Source organism: Mastigoproctus giganteus, chromosome 11, assembly GCF_048544385.1.
Source record: "Mastigoproctus giganteus isolate SK-2022 chromosome 11, ASM4854438v1, whole genome shotgun sequence".
NCBI lineage: Eukaryota > Metazoa > Arthropoda > Arachnida > Uropygi > Thelyphonidae > Mastigoproctus > Mastigoproctus giganteus.
Genome location: NC_143585.1, coordinates 35807409 through 35830454, shown reverse-complemented (window position 1 = coordinate 35830454; position 23046 = coordinate 35807409). Strand labels below are relative to the sequence as shown.

The 23046-nt window shown below is 35.8% G+C and overlaps 1 protein-coding gene across 1 annotated transcript in view; it reads left to right on the top strand.

Annotated features, from left to right (window-relative positions):
* LOC150077902 (uncharacterized) overlaps positions 1-22774 on the top strand; it is a 75659-nt gene extending 52885 nt beyond the window's left edge. The window contains exons 13-16 of the mRNA XM_090384400.1: positions 8429-8547; positions 10501-10659; positions 16058-16173; positions 22678-22774. Coding sequence (XP_090240526.1) covers positions 8429-8547; positions 10501-10659; positions 16058-16173; positions 22678-22728 — 445 coding nt within the window. The 3' untranslated portion in view covers positions 22729-22774. The remainder of the gene's footprint in view (positions 1-8428; positions 8548-10500; positions 10660-16057; positions 16174-22677) is intronic.
* Positions 22775-23046: the final 272 nt, after the last annotated feature.

Genomic DNA, 23046 nt, shown 5'->3' with positions numbered 1-23046 from the left:
TCAAGGCACACAAATATCGAAGCAGCAGACTAAATTCTTCATTGGTGTCATACTGAGATGCCAGTCCATTTGCTGGAATTTTTCTCCAAACACATTGCCCCAGGTGGAAAAAACAGACCTTATTAGACACATTAGGGAACTCATCTTTGGAGGCATTTATTGCAACTAATTCCAGGTCAGTTAATATTGCCTGTGATCTCAATTCAATTTCATTTTCTTTGGCAAAGTCAATCATATCTAGAAACAAACATTTATAATTTTCTTCACCCTTATTCATCATCAACACGTAAACTAAGGGAAGAATTCGATAGTTTTCATTACTGATGAATGCATGTATTTTATATAATTGATAAAAAATTGTAGACACAGTTTTAAATGTACCATCCATAATCCAATATTGAGCACATGATAGGCGTTAAATATTTACTTTTGTTGTAAATAGAAGAACTCTTTCCTCTCCCACTGCAGAATCTTTAACAAAAAATCCCATTTTCTTATTATTATTATAATAAAAATAATAATAAGAAGAAGAAAATGGGATATTTTTACCTGCTACCCCTTTAAAAATATCCTGCAGGCACCTATGTACTATGGCTAATGTACTTGTCAAAGAAATTCGTGAAAGTACAGCTAATAAATACCTGTATAATTACAGTTTTAGTTATACTAATAATATTTATGACGCAATTGCTAAAATACATTACTCTAAATTTTCATATTCTGAAAGTATTCTTTAGCATTTCAATACTATACGTATAATTATTGCTCAAATGCCCTATACAAATACCAAAATTCGACTTGAAAAATTACCAATTAAATGCAATACAATAAAGTAAAATTAATTAAGTTGTTTTTATTTTTTTGATCGTATTTTAAAACTGTTTCTCTAACAGAAAACATGGTCTTCAAATTGAGAGAGGTATTTGTCGTTAAAATTTTTATTTTTTATTTATATTCTTTCTACCAAATTTATCTAATAAGGTAAAATTTTACTTACTAAAAAACTAATAAATATATAGAATTATATTCATATATTTTTACAATATAGTAGATGCTGTCGGGATTCTGGCCGTCGGGATTTTGACTGTCGAGATTTTGGGCCAGACCCCTCATGCCCAACTATTCTGTCAAAATTATTCTTCCTGTTTCTTTGTCAACATTAACTGTTTTACGATTAGTTGAATGCTCATCCAATGGTCTTGGCATACGATCTCTTGATTTTTTTCAATGTTCTCATCCGTTGTTGAAGTTGGCAGTCTTCCTGGCTTTTTGTCATCGTGGACATCTTCCCATCCCTATCTGAATCATTTGTGCCATTCTTATAAACGTGGCCGACTCGCGGTTTCATCACCGTACACTTTCCATAATATCTCCAATGTTTCTGCACCTTTTTTACAGAGTTTCGCTAAAACTTTAACAAGAATTCTTTTCTCTAAATTACAATCACTCATTTTTCTGCCGAAGGATCAAAACACTGATTCACTTAAAGAGGCACAATTCGGTCAAAACTTAATTGCAACAAAACCAAAATTGATCTGTACAGGAAAAACAAGCTACAGCACAATGAATGTTGTTGACATGTGTATTAGTAAGGCTTTGGTAAGCAAAGATTATCATTTCATTTTAGCCACACCTTGTACATAGTATCCTAGCAGTATAAGCAGCATTATGATCCTGCATTACATCTTACATGGATTCTTCAGGGGATAGTACCCTAATATACAATGTAAATGATATTATTACATATATGAGGGGAATGAAGGGATTCTCTTACCAAGAAAGGCTTAAGTTCTGCAAATTGCAACATCTGGAGACTAGGCACCTGTGAGGTGATACGATTGAGATGTATAAAGCCTTGAATGGATTGAGCAGGCTCAGTTCTGATGGGATTCTTCCTCTTGCTCAGATTACGAACCTCAGGGGCATAAATTCGAATTGAGGAAACGCCCATCTATGTGGAACAGACGGGCAAAAGTTTGCCTTTAGCCAGCGGGTAGTTGATTACTGGAACAAACTTCCATCTGTAATTGTGGAAGTCGATAGCTTAAATAAATTCAAGGAGGAACTGGAAAAACATTTAGAGGGAATGGATGTGTGAAATGTTTTTTTTTTTTTTTCCGCCGATGATACATAATTTATTGTTATTTCGTTTTTTTTAGGAGCATTAGTAGAGGCATTTGATGCAAGAAAGCAAGCTTATGTAGCATCAGCCAAAAAAAAAAAAAAAAAAAACTTCATTTCACCCCTCCGTTCGTTCGAAATACCTGTCCAGCTGAACCTTAAATTTATTTAGTCTATCAACGTCCACAACAAGGGATAAAAGTCTGTTCCACCAACCAACTACCCGCTGGCTAAAGGCAAATTTCTAAAGGCAAAGGCAAATACATCTGTCTTTCCTCAATCTGAATTTATGCCCTCTCAGGTGATTATTCTGAGCAAGAGGAAGAATCCCATCAGCATTGAGCATGCTTAAACCATTCAAGGCTTTATACACCTCTATCAGATCACCTTGCAGGTGCCTAGTCTCCAGACATTGTAATTTGCAAAATTTAAGTCTTTCTTCGTAAGAGCAACCCTTTGTTCCATTCACTAATCTTGTTGCCCTTCTCTGTATTCATTCCAACAGCTCTACATCCTTCTTGAAATGAGGCCTCCAGACCTGTATACAGTACTCAAGGTGTGGCCTGACCATTGCCTTATACAAGGGAAAAATCACCTCCTTATCCGTGCTAGAAAAATTCCTGTATTTCATTGACAAGGCACCATGAGCTAATCTTGCAACCAGTCTGCACTGTTCAGAGAACTTCATATCTGCCTGCACAATTACCCCAGGTCCTTTTCATTCTCTACCAGTAGTACTACAAAACTGTTACGTTGCTCAGGGGTTGCTGTTTCCCATATGTAGTACTTTACATTTGTCAATGTTAAACTTCATTTGCCACCTCTCAGCCCGTCTGCTCAACCTTTCCAGATCCTGTTACAGCAGCATAGCTTTAGTAGTGTCCTTAACAACCCTGCCAACCTTTGTATCATCTGCAAACTTGGACATTAAGCTTGATACACCATCATCAATATCATTTATAAATACAAAAAAGAATAATGGACCCAACACTGATGAGCAGTGTCCATTGATTACCACTCTCTATCTTCTCCCCCTCAACCATCCCTTTATCCATAGCAACAATTTGCCTCCAAAGCCACACTGCTCCAATCTATGTAGCAATCTTCCATGTGCAACAGTATCAAAAGCCTTTCTAAGATCCAAATATATAATATCAAAGTTATTCCCTGCATCCAGTTCTTTTGTGACTGCATCATAGTATCCAATCATATTGGTCAGGCAAGACTTTCTCTTAACAAACTATGCTGTGTCCGAGCTATAACTGAAGTCTTGTCTAGGTGATCCTGCAGTGCTTCTTTAACTAGTGCCTCCATTAATTTCCCTGGAACAGAAGTTAAACTCACAGGTCTATAATTACTTGTGTCAGCCTTTGATCCTCCGTTATGAATTGGGGTCACATTTGCACATCTCCAGTCTATGGGTGCCTCCCCTGGGTCCAAGGAAGCTCTCATAATTATGTCTAAGGGTTTGTTTACTTCCTTTGCTGCCTCCTTTAATATAACTGGATAGATCCCATCCACCCCGGGTGCCTTTCTTGTGTTTATCTTCAACAGTTTCTCCTCCACTTTACTCCCAGTTATTTCAAGATTCTGTAGCTTACTGCTAGAGTTGAATACACCTCTGGCATTCCCCTCACTGAATAACTCCTCATGTGTGAATGTCGATGCAAAATATTCATATAGTTTGTTAGCTACCTGAGCAGGATCATCAACAGTTGAACCATCGTTATTAAGTGGACCAATCTGATTCATCCCCTTCCTTCTAGAGTTTACATAAGTAAAGGACTCTTTGCTGTTTTTCTTTGCATCCTTTTGCCAAAGATTTCTCATAATCTACCTTTGCCTGCCTAACCTCCTTTGTGACTTGGTTACAGATTAGCTTATATCTATCATAGCCTTCTGTGTCACGTGTTAATTTATATGTATCCCATGGATTTTTCTTCTCTGCCGTATGTCTCATTAATTCATCTGACATCCATTTAGGCCTAAACCTTGAACAATTTTTCTTAGTTGGTATGTAAAACCTAGTAGCTTCCAAGATAAGTTCTTTGAATGCTTCCCATTTTGAATTTGCTGTTGGTAACATCAGTTTGTCCCATTATTTATAGAATTTAAATACTGTCTCAGACCATCATAGTCACCTTTACTAAAGCAAAATCCCTTCCCTTTACTCCTGATGGTAGTTACCGCTTTGAGTAAATCCCACTTCAGCACACTGTGATCACTGTCACCTAGTGGTTCCTTTATCTGCAGATTCTTAATGCATGAAGAATCACTACTGATGATCAGATCAAGAGTAGTACTCCCTCTATTTGCCTCCCGGACATGCTGATGTAGAAAACTATCATCCAATAAATCCACAAAAGCCTTGCTAGTGTGTGAGTGACCAACCCACAAATTCTAGTCAATATCTGGGAAATTAAAATCTCCCATTATAAGACTCTCTGATTTACTGGCCCACTCTATTTCCCTGTACAGTTTCTTATTATACTCATCAGAGTCATTAGGCGTTTAGCACATTCCTACTCTCAATTTTGATCTCCCAATGCTTATGTCACACCAAACTGACTCGACATTGCACTGTCCAGCGATGTCGACTGGCTTCACTTCCTTGGATTTTATGTGTTTCTTAACTAATAGCATAACCCCTCCTCCCTTCCTATCCTGTCTATCCTTTCTGCACACATTGTACTCTCCAAATTCCAGTTCTGCATTCCTTATATCTGTGTGACACCATCTCTGATATCCCAATAATATCTGCCTTTGATGTTTTGAGCAATATCTCAAATTCATCAAATTTATTTACCAAACTCAGCATTGATGTACACGCAAGTATACATGCACCTATTCCTATTCTTAGCTACTCTAACACAACCCATGTGTTTACTTGTACCGCAATGACTCCCAGCAGTCTCTGAAATATCCTGCATTTGTTTTCCAGGCTGCTGCTCATTCCAATAGAAGCAGTGCAAGAATCTCTTTCACCTCTGCCAGTGGCTACTGTTAATCCATTAGTCCTTGTATAATGCTAAAACTGCTAGTCCCAAGCTAGCAGTTTTCCGACCCACCTAACACTGCCTCGATTAGCATTAGCAACTAAGACCATATTGCTCCGGGGATATGCAGTGGTCATTCCCTGACCTTTCCGCATCCGTATTTGGTGGTCACGGGCTCGAACCCCAGTCTAATCAAGAAGCGTGTGCTACGCACTGCTGCTCCTGCCCACCTGGCTATAGAGGCACCGATGCTACATAAGCTTGCTTACTTGCATCATATGCCTCTACTACTATCTGTTGTGTTCCATTTTCAACAGCACTTGTATGATTGTCTATTCCAAAATGAGTATTTGATTTTCAATAATGTGACTATTTCCCTACTTACTACAATGGCCAACTATAATCATTCTGTAGATGTTCATTGTCAGTTCTGCAGACAGTGGATAACATGGAAACAATACATCTTTCCATCCATTAAATAGCTTTTTTTTTTTTTTTTTTTTTTTATGAAAACCCCAAACACGAGAGATATTAGAACCTATAGTACTTAGTACCATGCTTGGGTTGGAGGTTGAGAAGACAAAAGAAGGTATTTGTTGACATTAGACTTGAACTTCTGTAGACTGTAATTTTCCGGAAATATGTGTGAAGAAAGGTTGTTCCAGAAAACAGCAGTTGAATAAATAAACGAGGAAGATGAAAAGTTAGTTCTGTGAGTTTGAAGTTGGACAATAAATGGATGTTGGCTGGTGGTGGCACATGTTCGGACTGTTTTGAAAGAGAGAGCGAGAATTATAGAAGCCAGTTAAGAAGAACAGCACCCATGGAAGTATCTGTAGAAAAAGGCATGCAGCAGAAACAGTATGTCTATGAGACAGCGAGTGGAGAGACTCTATTAGACATGAATCATTAATTAACCTAACTGCTCTTCTGAATGGAATCTAGAAGCCTGAGAGAGGTTTTGGGGGCACCGCCTCAGATGTGGGAACAATATTCCATTGTAGGGTGGATTTGCGATTTTTACAGAGTGAACAGCAGTTTGGAAGAAAAGTAACGCTGAGAGCGAAAGAGAAAACCAAGTTTTTTAGATGCACAGGAAGCAATATTTGGAATGTGCTTGTGTCAAGAGAGATTAGAAGTCAGGGTAATCCCCAAAAGACATATATCATTTTGGCTAGAAATTGGAGTGGGACCAAAGATAAGCACAGAAGCAGAAGAATCCTTTTTGCGAGATATAAGACAAGACTGGGTTTTAGAAGGATTGAAATCAACTAAGTTGTCTTTGCCCCACTCGAGAATTACCTGGAGATCGGCATCTAAGGAAATGGTAGCAGATATTCGAGAATTTGAACCTGATTGAGCAGGGCAAGATTTCTCAAAATGGAAAGTAGAATGCAATGTGCTATCGTCGGCAAAACTATGGATAGGATTTCCAGTCAGTGGAAGAAGGTCATTGACCCAACGGGCTCACATCTAGTGAGTAAAACAGTTGGCAAACCATAAGATGGAAGTTTGTTTAGAAAACCTTTATGCCAAACAAGATCAAAAGCCTTTGAGATGTCAAGAGCAACTGCTTGTGTTTCACTGAACTTTTCCATTGAATTTGTCCATAAATGGATAACATAAGCCAGAATATCACCAGTGGATCGACACTTACGGAATCCATACTGGCGATTGTTGATCAGACAGAACGTTTCTAGGTAGTTTAAGAGTTAGCGGTTAATAGATTCCTCTCCATTACTTCAGAAAGAGTAGAAGTAATTGCAATGGAATGATAATTGAATGGGAGGGATTTGTCACCCTTTTTAGGAACTGGCTGGATACGAGCAAATTTCCAAGCAGAAGGAAAAACATCTTTGGAATAAGAAAGTGAGAAAAGGTGGCAAAGAACAGGAGTAAGTTTAGGAGCACAGGTTTTGAGAACAAGTGGAGAAATACTATCAGGACCTGGAGCTTTCTTAGCATCAGGATTCATCAAAATCCTTCTGACATCCTTTTGACAGAAGACCACAGGAGGCATTGAATGGAGCGTGTTGGGAATGATGGGAGGTGTTTTACCAAGATCATTAATACATGAGATGGAAGAAAAATGGGATTCTAGCAGGTCAGCTTTATCTTTGGCTGAAGGGACAACAGAACCATATGGTTTGGACAGAGGTGGGAGCACAGATGGGCAAAAGTTGTGGCCAATAGCTTTGGCAAGAGACCAGAATGCTTGGGTACCATCAGGTCAAGAAGCAAGTTTTCTACTCTTAGCCTGTTCAAACTCTAGTTTGAACTGATTAATAATTGCTTTACAATTGTTGTGAGCTTTGGTGTAGGCAGAAAATGAAACTGAAGAATTAGAAACAAACCAATTACGATATGCAACATTCTTCTTTTGAACAGCCTTAGCACATTTATTGGAAAACCAAGGTTTAGATAAAGGACGGGATTTACAAGAATAATTTCATTGACACAATCTAAGCAAACGTTGACATCAGAAGTTTTGAAACAGTAATCCGACCAAGGAAAAGAAGAAAAGAAATCTCGGATGTCATCCCATTTTGAATTCTTATAATGCCAAACAATATGAGGTTGGGAATAGCCATGAAATAAAGACTCCATTGGAGAAATTTGATTAGGAAAGTTGGACTGGAGAAAGTCAAGTTGCAAACAGAGGAAGTCAAAGAGCTCCAAATGATTAGTGCAGTTGGGAGAACGGTAGAGACAACAGATGACTTTGACACAATGAGGTAGAGAGATTTTAAGCCAGAGAAGATCAAAAAGAGGAGATTCCAAATTACCAAGTCTCTGATAGGGAATATCGGAATGGACATATGCACAAGTACCACCTTTGAGGTGAAAGGAATCATACAGCGAATAGTTTGGGCAACTGAGATGAGCAGTAGTTGAATCAACCGATAACTGAGATTCTGTCAGAAAAAATACATGGGGTTTGGCAGACTGCAAGTGGAAATGGACATCGTTGAGATTTGAATTGAGACCACGTATATTTGTGAAATGAACTAGGAAGTGTTTGGGAGGTTTATATCTTTTTGCAGATAAGCTTACTCTGTTAGTTTGACAATTCATGGTGTATTCTGCCATCTTTTATAGAATTCCGCATCGATATTGAACAAATGCCACAGTGTTGTACAGAAATTGATGGACAGTTTTCTTCATGTTGTGTGAACATACAACATGCAGAATATTAAAAACAAAACATTCTTTTTTGATAATAGTAAGTTTAAATTTATTTTAAAATGAGTTTAAGTAAGGAATTTTATTAGGTTATTTTTTGTTATAAAACAGTATTTATTGTCTTGCAGCCAATATCCTGAACGCTTCTCCTCTCGCTGTTTAGTGATTATTGCTAAGTGTTGGCCTCATCTTCGAGTGATATGCATTGGAGGTACAGCAGTAGAAGTCAGTGGGCTAGTAACATTAGGTAAGTGACAGTATTATTTGACCTTACAGTAATACTAAAGAAATTCTCCCAGAATTATATTCAAATTGATTGAATGAATTAAAATGTTAAGTGAAGCGAAGTGAGTTGTCAGTTATCAGTTGATTCAACCACTACTCATCTAAGTTGCCCAAATTATTTGCTTTGTGATTCCTTTTGCCTCAAAGGTGGTACTTGTGCATATGTCCGTTCCGATATTCCCTGTCAGAATTTGGAATCTCCTCTTTTCAATCTTCTCTGGCTTAAAATCTCTCTACCTCATTCTGTAAAATTCATCTGTTGTCTTTATCGTTCTCCCAACTCCACTAAGCACTTGGAACTCTTTGACTTCCTCTCTTTGCAACTTGACTTTCTCCAGTCCAACTTTGTCTAGTTCTTCCTTGAATTCATTGAAGCTGTCAACTTCCACAACAACAGCTGGAAGTTTCTTCCAGCAATCAACCATCCACTGGCTAAAAGCAAACTTCTGTACTTGATTCTACAACTGTCCTTCCTCAGTTTGAATTTGTGCTCCGTTGTGTGTGTGTGTAGTCTGAGCAAGAGGAAGAATTTCATCAGCATTGAGCTTGCTCAATCTATTCAAACACCTCAATCAGATCATCTTGCAGGTGCCTAGTCTCCAGATGATGCAATTTGCAGAATTGAAACCTTTGGTAAGAGCACCCCTTTGTTCCCCACACAAATCTCATTTCCCTTCTCTGTACTCTTTCCAGCAGCTCTACATTCTTCCTAAAATGAGGCCTCCAGACCTGTATGCAGTAGTCAAGGCGCAGCCTGACCATTGCCTTATACAATAGGATAATCACCTCCTTATACCTACTAGAAAAATTCCTGTATACCATTGACAAAACCCTATGAACTATCCTGGCAGCCTGTCTACACTGATTGCGCAATTACCCCCAGGTCTTTTTCATTTTCCGCTATCCTGAGTGTAGTACCACACAGTTGATGTTACTCTGGGATTACTGCTATCCATATGCAGTACTTTGCATTTGTCAATGTTAAACTTCAATTACCATTTCTCAGCCCATCGGCCTAACTTTTTTTTAGATCCTATTACAGTAGCATGCTCATTCCTGTCATTAACCGCCCTTTCAACCTTTGTATCATCTGCAAACTTGGACATTAAGCCAGCCGGATATACCTTCATGAAGATCATTTATAAATATAGAAAACGACAATGTGCCCAACACTGAACCCTGTGGAACTCTACTAATAACATTACTCCACGAAGAGCAGTATCCATTGATTACCATTCTTTGTCTTCTCCCACTCAACCATCCCTTTATCCATAGCAGCAGCTTGCCCTTAATGCTAGTCTGCTCTAATTTGTACAACAGTATGTGCAAGTATATGATATCAAAATTACTTTTTGCATTCAGTTTCTTTTTTGTAATGCCACTTTGTTTCTCATTATGATGTATGCAGTAACAGTCATCCTTTCATTATCACATGAAGTATTTGTTACACAGTGATTTGCATCAGGACATTGCAGGTTCAAATGGAATTGAAACCATACTTGTATTGCTGCCATTGCTTGTTAACTGTTACATGCTCAAATAGTATTCTCCATAAACAAATTAAATGTGACAGAAAATCTCTTCTGGAGTAGTCCTGTCAAAAACTGCATTACAGCATTCTGCATTAATTTGAATGACACATTGTACACTTCGAGTTCATTTACATTTCATATACTCTGCTTTGCATGCTGCACTGGTATGTGTGTACAGTGCATTTTCTTAACTCAAACTAGTTTCTCTTATCTTTGTGTTTATGCTTCATTTGAATAGCACCTGTGTGTGTGTGTGTGTGTGTGTGTGTGTGTGTGTGTGTGTGTGTGTGTGTGTGTGTGTGTGTGTGTGTGTGTGTGTGTGTGTGTGTGTGTGTGTGTGATTGCTTGTATGGCACATAACAATTGTCAATTGTTTCTTGCAGTTCAACATTGCAAAAAGCTCGAGGTACTGGAACTGGATCATATGGGAGAAATCCAAGAAGCAGCAGCCGTAGCTATTTGCAGAGTTGGTCTTAGAGGTTTACAAAAGTTTTATTGCACTCACACTCCCATAACAACTGCAGCTATCCTTCATATCTTTTGTACGTACAAATAATTCAGAAAAACAGTAACAGAATATAAATATTCCTTTTTTATGTAGTTTTGATTAACACTAGAAGAAATATTTATAAAAAGAAATAGTTATCAAAAAACATCACTGTAATAATATTCTGATTAGTGAAGTAATGTATCTGAACTTAGCAAACTAACTAGGAGTCAGTTTGCTAAGTTTCTTAACTTAAGAGTGAGTGAGGCTATAAATAATTTAAAGGAATCCTAAGAAATCATCATTTATAGTCTTTATATAATTCAAATAGTGGTTTACAGAAAAAGTTTACACTGCTTCTGCCATATCTGTTTGTAAGCTGAAAGTGTCCGTGAAGTGTTAGCATCCATTCCTTCTAAATACAATAGACTCAAAGATGGGATAAATGTAGTGATCCCTATCCTTAGTAATGGGGCACTACAGTTCATTTACATTGCATTGTTTATATGTCAAACTCTCCAGCCAGCCTATTGCCAAAATCAGTAGGTTTTGTCAATGATGAGTGCATCATAGAGAGGATTTTCATACTATCGTTCATCATTATTCTTAGTAATGTTTGGCTATAGCATATTGCTCATTATTAGTCTCCTTAATTGTATTGGCATGTTCTCTCAAATGATCCTCTATTATGTGTACTGTTTCAATTACATAACAATCCCTGCTATCCAGGAATTGTCCACCAGACACTACCCTGCTCATCTGCAATCAGAAATGTATATGAATAATGCAATAGTCCTTTATCATAGAGGATTATAGGAGCAGGGATAGTGTATAGTGGGAAGTGCCTGGATTGTGGGGATTTGTTACACAGGTAAGATAGTGGGGAAGAAGAATAGGATTGTTTGGGAGGAACATGCCAGTTCCCAATAATGTTCAGCCTTTTTAGCTGAACATTATTGGGAGCAGTGACAAAAATTCTCTCCGTATGAAGCATTATCATTGAGAGAGCCCATCCATTTTGATGCTGGAGGTGTTGGTGAACTGTACAATACAACATTAATCAGAATTGGGGTTTCTGCAGTCATCCCACCTTTGAATCTATTGTACTTAGAAGAACTGGATGCTGGTACCTTGCCAACTCCAGGCCACTTCTAGCTCACAGACAGGTATGACAGCTTCTAATGTTCTCTGATTTTGAGGGGAGGTGGTAGTAGATTTATGGTTTTGTATTTTGTAATTATATAATATTGGTGTAAATACACCATAGTTTGCCCATAAGTTTAACTACATAAGTAGTGTAAAGGCATCATTTGATTTTATCTCATATTGTGGCTACCTTCACAACGAGATACCAGGTATTGCACTACTTCGAATAAACAACACTTTTCTAATAGAGGAGACTACTGTTATTTATTCTCAGTGGACACCACCACCCAGACGGCACCATTTCGGAGCTTGTTGGCTCACTCATCGGCGGGTGGGCAGGTACCCTAGTAATGCAAACATGCCATCACAATAACAGTAGTCTCCTCTAGTAGAGAAGCATTGTTTATTCGAAGTAGTGCAATACCTGGTATCTCGTTGTTGAAGGTAGCCACAATATAAGATAAAATCAAACGATGCCTTTACACTACTTATGTAGTTAAACTTATGGGTAAACTATGGTGTATTTACACCAATATTATATAGATAATTTCAACCCATAACATATTATGCCTTGCACATTTAGTCTTCAAAAAGTATTTTCTAATAAAAATAAAAACTTTATACCTGTAATTTTGTTAGAAGGGAAACACACTTTTCTGAAAGCTACTACAACTGATTGATTTTAATCAGTTTACTTTTAGCACATTTAATTTGTATATTTTGTTGTTTTAACCTCCTATACAATAATTGTGCTGTATTTAGAGTTTTTATATTCTATTTTATTATTATTTATTCACATTAAAGATCAGTCGTGCATTACTAATTTTATCCATATGGAATTTGTTTTATTTTGCTTGGTAGAGTGACCAACAGTTTATTAATGAAATTAACGTTGTTCTAATTGGTAGTTTTCTGAGTCATAGTTTTATGTTTTTAATGTATATCCTGTATTAACCAAACAGTAATTTTCTCTATATTAAAATGTGAAAATTTTATTTACATTATTCAAGATTTATTATATTTTATTTCAGTTTTCTTATTTGAAAAGTCAATTTAATCCCTGCAAATGTGAAAATATCTTTCTATTTATATGTTGTTATATTAATCCTGTCATCTAGACAGTTGATACCCTCTTTGTTTTGTTTTGTTTTTATGTTCTATGAAATTGAAGTATAGGATTGGTTCAAATTGGATTGAAGTATAGTATAGGTTAAGTAAAGATTTAATATAAGTGAAACTGGGTATATAAAATATACATTCAGTTCTGTTTATGCCACCCTGTTATTTTTAGTTTCTTTTGAGCCAGTTTACAAAATAAAAATAAAATATATAAATATATCGAAAATTAAAAAAGAATAAAAAATAAAATAAACTACCTGTGTGTTTACCTCTTCACAGAGATAAATATCTAGCTGACCTTTGAATTTCCTCAAACTGTCAGCTTCAACTGCCTACTTAGGTAACTTAAACTAGTAATTAACAAGTCACTGACTAAAGGAAAATTCCTACAATCCAACCTAAATAGCATAATTTGAATGTATGATCCCTAGTTCTACAATCATTTATAACTGAATTTTGTCTTCATTCATTTTACTATCCCTTCTCAGGTCTTATAGATTTCATTCAGATCCCCCCCCTCCTCTCTCTAAGGTGCCTGATTGTTGTATAAATTGGAGTAATGTGGCATTAGAGGCAAAGTTACTACTATGAATAAACAGATGGCTAAGAGATAGGAGCCAGAGTAGTTATAAATGGCCTCTGCTCTTCATGGAATAATGTTATGAGTGGAAGTACCAAAGGTGTTAGTGTTGAGCCCCTTACTGTTTTTAATACAGTGGATTCTGGTTATTTGGGACACATCCGGGCTAGTGCATTTTGGCCTGATTAAGCGGCTGCCCCAATTATGCAAAGTTTCTCATGTAAATAGTTAAAAATACAGTATCAATGTAACGATTGATTCTCACATTACGATGGACTCACCATAGTAAAGTACCGTTCACTACACGATGAGCAGTAAGTGCCGGTCATTGTGATTACGTTTGTGAATTGCATTTTAATTCTACTAAACAATGATTTTAATAAACAATAATAGAAAGAATATTATCCACATGCTATAAAAGTAAAGATATATTAAGCACAAATTTACACTTTATTACCTTACCAATTAAAAGATTAAATGATGCGTGAAAATTGGAAGAATATTTTCCACAGGTTAGCAAAATAAGAATAAATTTACTCTTTTTGTGCATAGCTTAATTAATACATACTATCTAGTTGATATTTCTGTTCACTGACATTTGGGGGGGTTAAAATTTAAAACAGTAAAAAAGATAAGCAATCAAGAACAAAGAACACGGCACACACAAATTGTAACTAATATAATACATGCAAAAATAGGAATGGAGAGAAGATTCTGAAAATTTATGTTTTTTATATGATTGAAGATTTCATGGAAGAGGAAACACATTTCACCATGATAACGTAAAAACCCACAGAATTCCAGCTGTTGGTATTATTGCAAATTCAATAAGATTTAGTTTACTATCTTTTTATAATAGATTGCACTAACAGAAAAGCCCAACAAACCAGAAACTGCTAATTGTTTTATGGTTGTGACTTTCAGAAATCCGACCAGACCACGTGGTAAGGTTGGAGACAATCGTAGGGTAATCTCGAGTGCTGTGGTTTCCTGCCCCGATTAAATGGCATGTTGTCCCAATTAAGCAAAGAAAACTCTGGCCATTTTCTTGATTTGGTTCTGTTCTTTAAGATTTGTCCCAAATAACTGGCTGCCCCGATTAATCAATGTCCCAAATAACCGGAATCCACTGTATTTATTAATGCAGGTATTTCAAATTTGATAACTGTTTGCTAATGATACAAAGGTGGACACAGTGGTTAATGACAGTATTCATGGTATATTAACTTAAAAAGGTCTGCATAGAAAATAAATGATTTAAGTGGATGGGCTGAAAAGTGGCAACTGAGGTTTAACATTAGTAAATACAAGGTACTACATTTGGGTAGCAGTAATCTCAAGATAACATGCCATTTGGGTAACACCAAGCGTAAGGTAGTTTATAAGGAAAGAGACCTATGAATAATTGTTCAATGTGGCATGAAATTCTCTGGTGCAAACAGGCTGCTTGAACAAGCACAGAATTCTGTCAATGAAAATGATATGCAAGAACTTTTCCAGCAGCAACAAAATGATGATTAACCCATTGTATAAGGCATTTTAAGAAGGACATGGGTCTGTTGGAAAGGGTGTAGAGAAGAGCAACAAGATTAGTTGGGAAAAAATGGAGTGAGGTTGGTTCATGATATCCTTTCCCAAACATTTGAAAATAAATGATTTAAGATTCTTAATATCTTATGTTCCTCTAAGCATGTCCACTTAGTTCCTGTGTGAACTATTCCTTTAAACTAACACCTTAGGCCTGATCTGGAATATTGTATTAACATTTGGAAACTTCATTTTAAGAAGGACATGGGTCTGTTGGAAAGGGTGTAGAGAAGAGCAACAAGATTAGTTGGGGATACAAAAGGACATTCTTACCAAGAAAGGAATGGTTCTGTATGTTGCAATATATATAAAGAATCAAAATGGTGACCCAATTGAAGTGTATACTGCTTTATAAGGGTTAAGTAAACTAAAAGCTGGTGATGTCTTTACTATTCTCAGATGACACATACACATTATGGAACATAAATTTAAATTAAAAAAAGGATGATTGCAGAATAGATGTATGGAAATTTACATTCAACCAAAGAGTAGTTGATTGTTGTGGAATTGGGTAGTTTGAATAAATTCAAAAAAAGTTTGGACAAATTTTTGGCAGAAATGGATATATATATATATTTTTTATTTAGCTGGTGTTATATGAGCTTTGCTTCCTTGAATCATGTTGCCAATACTAATATTATTAATATGGTTGCAGACTATCTATTGATGTGAAAAATTATAATTAAAAATAGCAGTTCTCTACACTATATTTTTAGAACAGTGGTTACGTTTTATTTGCTTTCTCCCCGGGAAAAAATGGAGTGAGGTTGGTTCATGATATCCTTTCCCAAACATTTGAAAATAAATGATTTAAGATTCTTAATATCTTATGTTCCTCTAAGCATGTCCACTTAGTTCCTGTGTGAACTATTCCTTTAAACTAACACCTTTAATTACAGGGATTTTTATTAATTTTGAAAAAAAAAATTTAATATCCATAGTAATATAATTGAATTGATATTTTGAATTAAAATTTATATTTGACAATGCAATTTAAATTTACATTCAAATTTATTTTTAGCTTCTTGTCCCAACTTAACAGTGATAGGACTGATACTTGCCCCATCAGATTATTTTATACATACTGATTATTCTCCTAATTTGGAAGAATATCAACTTAAAATACGGAAGTTGAAGGTAATAAAAGTATATAAACCTGTTTTATTTGCATTAAATTTTAAGTAAAATTATAGCTGTTGTAAAACTAAAAGTCAGTCATGATTGTTTCATAGATCAAAATTTTTCTCAGGTGTATATCTCTGAAGTGAAATATCTTTTCAACATTGTAAAGGAAACTTTTTGAGTTTTTACAATATTTTCAAATCATTTGCTCTGAAGTTCCTTTTTAATTAAAATTAGACTTTTTTGATATATAATCCAGTATAATCCAATATAAAATATAATATATAATAAGGCAATTTGAAAATATGTCAATTTTACATTCACTAATAAAATGAGCAAGCCATGTGACTTACCAATTTTGAATTTGAAATGATGATAGGATCCCTAGAGGGTGGGGTGGGTGCCAATATGACTACAGTAACATTCAATAGCGATATGTTTGCATAGCATATAACCTTGTAATCAAGTCACTTTGAACTATAAAGTTTGTTTATAGTTCAAAATTACTTGATTTTTTCTCTTAGTAGTTATATAAACATTTACAGTCTCACATGAGTTTTTTTTGAAAGATTTATTAATTGTTTATGCATAAATAAAGAAGTGAACATTAAATGCAATATTTACTCAAGATATCTATTACTCTTGGAAACGATGTGCATTTGAAATCAAAACTTTTTTCATAAATTTAAAAATAACTTGGTAATCTGTCAGATGACCTGCCGCTGTGTTTATTACAATTAGGGACACCACCAGCACTGGGTTAACTTGACATCAGGTAACTATAAGTATCTAATAACTAAAATCAGTGGAAAATTAACTCTTAGAATATCAATACTTGCATCTGGGCAAAAGTGAATTGAAGATGTAAATGATCTAGTAGTACTAATACTGTCAAATGTGATGGTAGTGTAGTAGAGCTGCTATTGATGTTATATAGAGTAATTTTGCCAATAGAGATAATGAGTTAATTATCTCATTGTTCAAATGGTCTGACTAGTGCCAAATGTAAGTTTTATTCTTATCAACACACTTCTACATTTTCTGATATAGCCTCACAATAATGTCACCATTTCAGAGACATTATTAATTTTTTGATGGCATTATAAATAAAAGAAAACAACTTAAGGTTCTGTAATAATAATAATACATGCTGATGGGATTCTTCCTCTTGCTCAGATTACACACTTGAAGGGGCATAAATTCAAATCGAGGAAAGACGGTTGCAGAATAGGTGTGTGAAAATTTGCCTTTAGCCAGCGAGTGGTTGATTGCTGGAACAAACTTCCATCTGTCATTGTGGAAGTTGATAGCTTAAGTAAATTCCAGGAAGAACTAGACAAATGTTTGGAGGGAATGGCTAGGTGAAATAGAAAGTGCTTCCCCCCCCTTTGGTGTTTTTTTTTTTTTTTTTTTTTTTTTTTTGGCTGATGCTGTATAAGCTTGCTTTCTTGCATCATATGCCACTGCTAAAATACAGTTTTAAAATATTCTTTAAAAAGTTGTGACTCAAGCTGAACATTTATCATGATTATGTGTATTTTGTTGAAATAGTTTTACCATTGTCATACTAGTATAAAATACTTTCCCAGTGCCATGTACTAGACTATACCAGCTTACTTTCAGCACTAGGTTTGACCACACATGTGACAACTTCATTTCAAGAATGATATGGACTTGCTTGAAATGTTACAGAGGAGGCCAACAAGACTAGTTGCCCTCCTCTGTATTCCTAAAAAATGTGGAAACCAGATGTGTGATAATGGGATTAAGATGTTTAAGGCATTAATAGAATTGTGAGTAAACTTAAAACCCCTTTGGTGGTATGCTCAAGAAAGTTCCATGTTCAGTGTAGTGCCCAACATATTATATCTTGAGATATTTCTGGGCTGTGTTAAAGCATTTAAAAGTGATTCTTATTATTGTTGGAATATGGCAGCACAGAGAATAAAATCATTGTAATAGTCGTTTTCATTATTATTTTCTCATTATTACATATGCACTAAAATGAGAAAATTATGAAAATGTGTTTCTTAATAACAAAATTCTTCACATATGACATATGAAGTAAAGTTTAAGTTACACTGAAGGGGCTAATGTTGGAGCATATGTTTTCTTTCCGGGATGTAAATGAGAGGACATTAGATTCAAATTAAGGAAAGATAATTGTAGACTGGGCATAACAAAATTGGCATTTAGCCAACTTTGGCTGTTGGAACAAGTTAAAGAAAGATTAAATAAATAAACAGATAACTAAATCTGTTATTATAAATATAAGTAAATAAATACATTAAAATAAATATTAATATTCTGAGTTTGGACTTTCTGCTGGAAGAAATAGATAAAATATGAACAGGGAGATAATTTCTTTTACATAATTTCTATTTCTTTGCACTGTTTTGATACTTTGATAATCAAAACACATAATTTAGTCCCAGAAATTAGTATTATGGGATGCAAGATGATATGGCAGCTAATTTAATAAGCAAATTTAGGGCAAAGACTCATTTTGTAAATATCACTGAACAAACTGAGTTTGCCTGCTAAATGCATCAATCTTATATTGTGAAGGCCCTTCATTATGAATTTCCTCAGTATTGCACTACTCTAAATAAAACTACCTATTTACCCCCTGATTATTTATGCAAATTATGTTGAAAACATTATGGTAATGGCATAAAAGTTAACTGCAGCCATTATCAACCCACTGTAGGATGGAAGCCTCCTCAACAATTCATGCTGAGGGAAATGGACCATAATCTGCCATGCTGGTCCAGTGTGAGTTGGCAGATCGACCGTATTTAGCAGTCAGGGGCTTGAACCCCGGTCTACTCAAAGAGCGTGTGCTACTGCACTCCAGCTCTTAACCACTCGGCTACGGAGATATGCTTTAAATAAATTGCAATATACCAGATGGTTATAAAATAAGTTTCTCTATTCAGGAGACCCTTGTGTCAAAACGGTTAGAGTTAGCACTGTGAAAATTGGTGGGTATGTCATTTAGGGTATGGGGAAGTGATCTGTAAAAGAAAAAAAAATTAGTTCAAATTTCCGCCACCAGTGGGAAAACGTAACAGCATATATGTAAAAGTTGTCATTTACTTCAAGACACGCTGCTTACAAATGGCATCTTGTTAGATAAAAGCTGAAAGGCCAACGTCACCATCAATAACCATTATGGCTCTTACAAAAAAGAAATGTGCCCTTTTAGTAAAACTGTTCTACCAAAATCTGTTCTACCAAATGTTATAGTAATGCTAATGCAGCACTACATGAATATCGGAAACTTAAAGGTTTGCGTAAAGGACCTTTGATGTCAGTGGGGCTCCGAAAACTAATAAAGTAATTTGAAGTGACCAGGAAGTCAGGTGTAATTCCAGGCAGGGGACGACCACATATTGGAATGGAGGTAGTGGATGAAGTGGCGGTTGCAATGGCCTCCAGGTCACAATGTGAAACACTGCCAGTCAGTAGTGCCAGAAGTGTGCCAAGAGACTTGAACCTTCCTTGGTCTACTGTACATAAAGTGCTTTGAATAATTTTACGCTGGTTCCCGTACAAGATTCACGTAGTGCAAGAACTAAAGTCTTGTGATCAACAACAATGAATAGACTTTGCTCTACGATTTCTGGCTCGTATGGAACTTAACGATACATGAGCTTGAATGATCTTGTGGTCTGATGAGGCAAATTTCACTCTTCGTGAGGCTGTAAATGCACAAAACTGCCAAATATGGGGAACTTCTCATCCATCTTTTGTGGACGAGAAGTTCCCCATATTTAGGGTATGGGGAAGTGATTTGTAGAAGGAAAAAAAAATTGTTCAAATTTCTGCCACCAGGGGAGAAAGTGTAAACATGAGATGGAATACTTAACTTAGGATTAGATTTTAATTTCAGAACTTAGAAATCTACAGATATTGTTCTATGTGCTTTCCTTCACTTGAGATGACATTCTGAAAATGGAGGACTGCGTGCGACAGTTTCACGTAGCATTTCATTAGGGATGTTGGCTACATGCTGTTTAATGCCTGCTTTCAAATCGACAAGCATCTGTATGCCGCCATGGTAAACTCTGTCTTTCAGGTATCCTCATAGTTAGAAATCACAGGGATTGAGATCTGTGAATCCGATTGGCCAGAACTGCAAAAAAGTTTCTAGAAATGATTTCTGAATGTTGAAAGGAGCATTTTTTTCACTTGTTAACTAACGTGGGGAGGGGCACCATCATGCATGAACACTATGGTCTCCAAGCATTGCCTTTCTTGCAGAGCAGGAATAATGTGATCTCTTAGAAGAGCACAGTACCATGCACTAGTTACTGTATACTTTATGGGGCCATGAGGTGTAGACTCTTCAAATAAAAATGATCCGATTATAAACTCTGCTGTGAATCCACACCATACTGTAATGTATGGACTTTATAGTGGTCTTTCATGCACATGTAGCCAACATCCCTAATGAAATGCTACGTGAAACTGTCGCACGCAGTCCTCCATTTTCAGAATGTCATCTCAAGTGAAGGAAAGCACATAGAACAATATCTGTAGATTTCTAAGTTCTGAAATTAAAATCTAATCCTAAGTTAAGTATTCCATCTCATGTTTACACTTTCTCCCCTGGTGGCAGAAATTTGAACAATTTTTTTTTCCTTCTACAAATCGCTTCCCCATACCCTAAATAATATATCCACCGATTTTCACAGCGCTATCTCTAACCATTTGAACACTAGGATCTCCTGAATAGGGAAACTTATTTTATAACCACCCGGTACTTTGCCTTGGAACAGTGCTGAGAATTCTCCACTATATGAGATCAATGCATTTACTGACAAACTCATTTTTCTCATTGCTGCATATAAAATAAACAAACTATTATAATAAAATTATTTGTGACAACCTTTTTATTGGTGCTAAATCAAACTGAAGAATTTTTTACAGAATTGAGATAATGTTCATAAACAAAATTTTGAAAAGTTGGAACCCTACTCTATCACAGAGGAGAAAGCAAATGAAGTGGCATTATGAATAGGAAGAGTATACCTGCCAACTCTCACAGTTTACCTATAAAGTTTAGAAAAATCTTTTATGATAGGCTTACTGTTTCTTTTACAAATTTTTTTCCCATCAGTATTATGTTGTTCAAATACCTGTCATATTGTGTGCATACATTAATGTATGCACACAATATGATTTGACCAACATAATGTGTCACATAAATTTACATTTTTTGTGTGTGGACTCTGGCAAATACATAAGTAAATTTACGCGATCACTTGTATACGATTCAGATAATGCACTGTTGACATACACATTGTTCTGATACCATCATACCAGTACATGATACCATTTCTTATTGCATTTCCAGTAATAGTAAGCAGTTTTAACAGGTGGCAGTGTGAAAATTGCTTTGAAAATCAAAGGCGGAGAAGTAGATTGCACCTGTCAGCCATTGTCAAGTTTAATTTGATTTGCTTAATTTGTTTTTATTTAATTTTAGTCAAAAAAGCTAATATTTTCTGTAGTTCAGAACTAGAAATTGATGAAGTTGAATTAAATGAGTTAATTGAACTTCATCAATCAGACATGAAATTCTCTGAGCAGTGCAGATGTGTTGCCAGGACAGCTCATGGGGTTTTGTCAATGATATATAGAAACTTTGCTAGTAGGGATAAGGAGGTGATTATTCCTTTGTATAAGGCCGTCGTTAAGCTGCATCTAGAGTATTGTGTACAGGTCTGGACGCTTCATTTAAGGATGGATGTAGATCTGCTGGAACAGGTGCAGAGAAGGACAACCAGATTGGTGAAAGGAACAAAAGGGTGCTCTTACCTAGAAAGACTTCAATTCTTCAAATTGCAATATCTGGAGACTAGACACCTGTAGGGTTATCTGATGAGGTGTTTAAAACCTTGAATGAATTGAGTAAGCTGAATGTGAATGGCATTCTTCCTCTTGCTGAGACTATACATGATGGGGCATAAATTTAAGTTGAGGAAAGATTGTTGCAGAATAGATGTGTAGACGTTTGCCTTCAGCCAGCAAGTGGGTGATTGTTGGAATAGGCTTCCATCTGTAGTGGAAGGTTTGAATAAATTCAAGAAAAACTAGACAAATTCTTGGAGGGAAAGATGGGTGAAGTGTGTGTGTGGTTTTCTTTTTTGACTGATGCTTCAGAAAGCTGAAGGTTTCTTTCTTGCATCATTTGCCATTACTACTTGTTTTTTTGTTTGTTTGTTATTTGGTTTTTAGGAGCATTAGCAACTAAGGCCATATTGCTCCAGGGATATGCGGTGGTCATTCCCTGACCTTTCCGCACCCTCCGTATTTGATGGTCATGGGCTTGAACCCCGGTCTAATCAAGAAGCGTGTGCTATGCACTGCTGCTCCTGCTCACCTGGCTACAGAGGTGCCGTTACTACTAACTGTATTCCTAATAACTTACTTACATTCTTATATTTGACAGCTTTGTTGATATTGATATATGTATATTCATCTCTGTTTTTAATTTACTTTTTTTTTCAGGCTCTTTTACAAAGACCTGGTATTAAAGATGTTCTTCAAATCCGAACATAGTAGAAATGCATTTCTCATCATCACAATCATTTGAAAGCTGTTCCAAGCTTTTTTTCATTTGCTTTTACAATATAATAATATTGTAAACTTCATTACAATTGTATATTATAATGATCAGAAGAGACATCTATTTTATTTTAGAAAATAAAGAATATTTTTAGCTTCTTTATAAATAACTGTCAAAGTCTCAGATAAAATGCATGAAATGTAAACCACTGGGTCTTGCTGAAAGACTCAGTGATTTTCTTTTATGGCATTATGATTTATTTTATATATTATTGTATATAACATGGTGCTTATAGAGTAGTTATGCTGTTC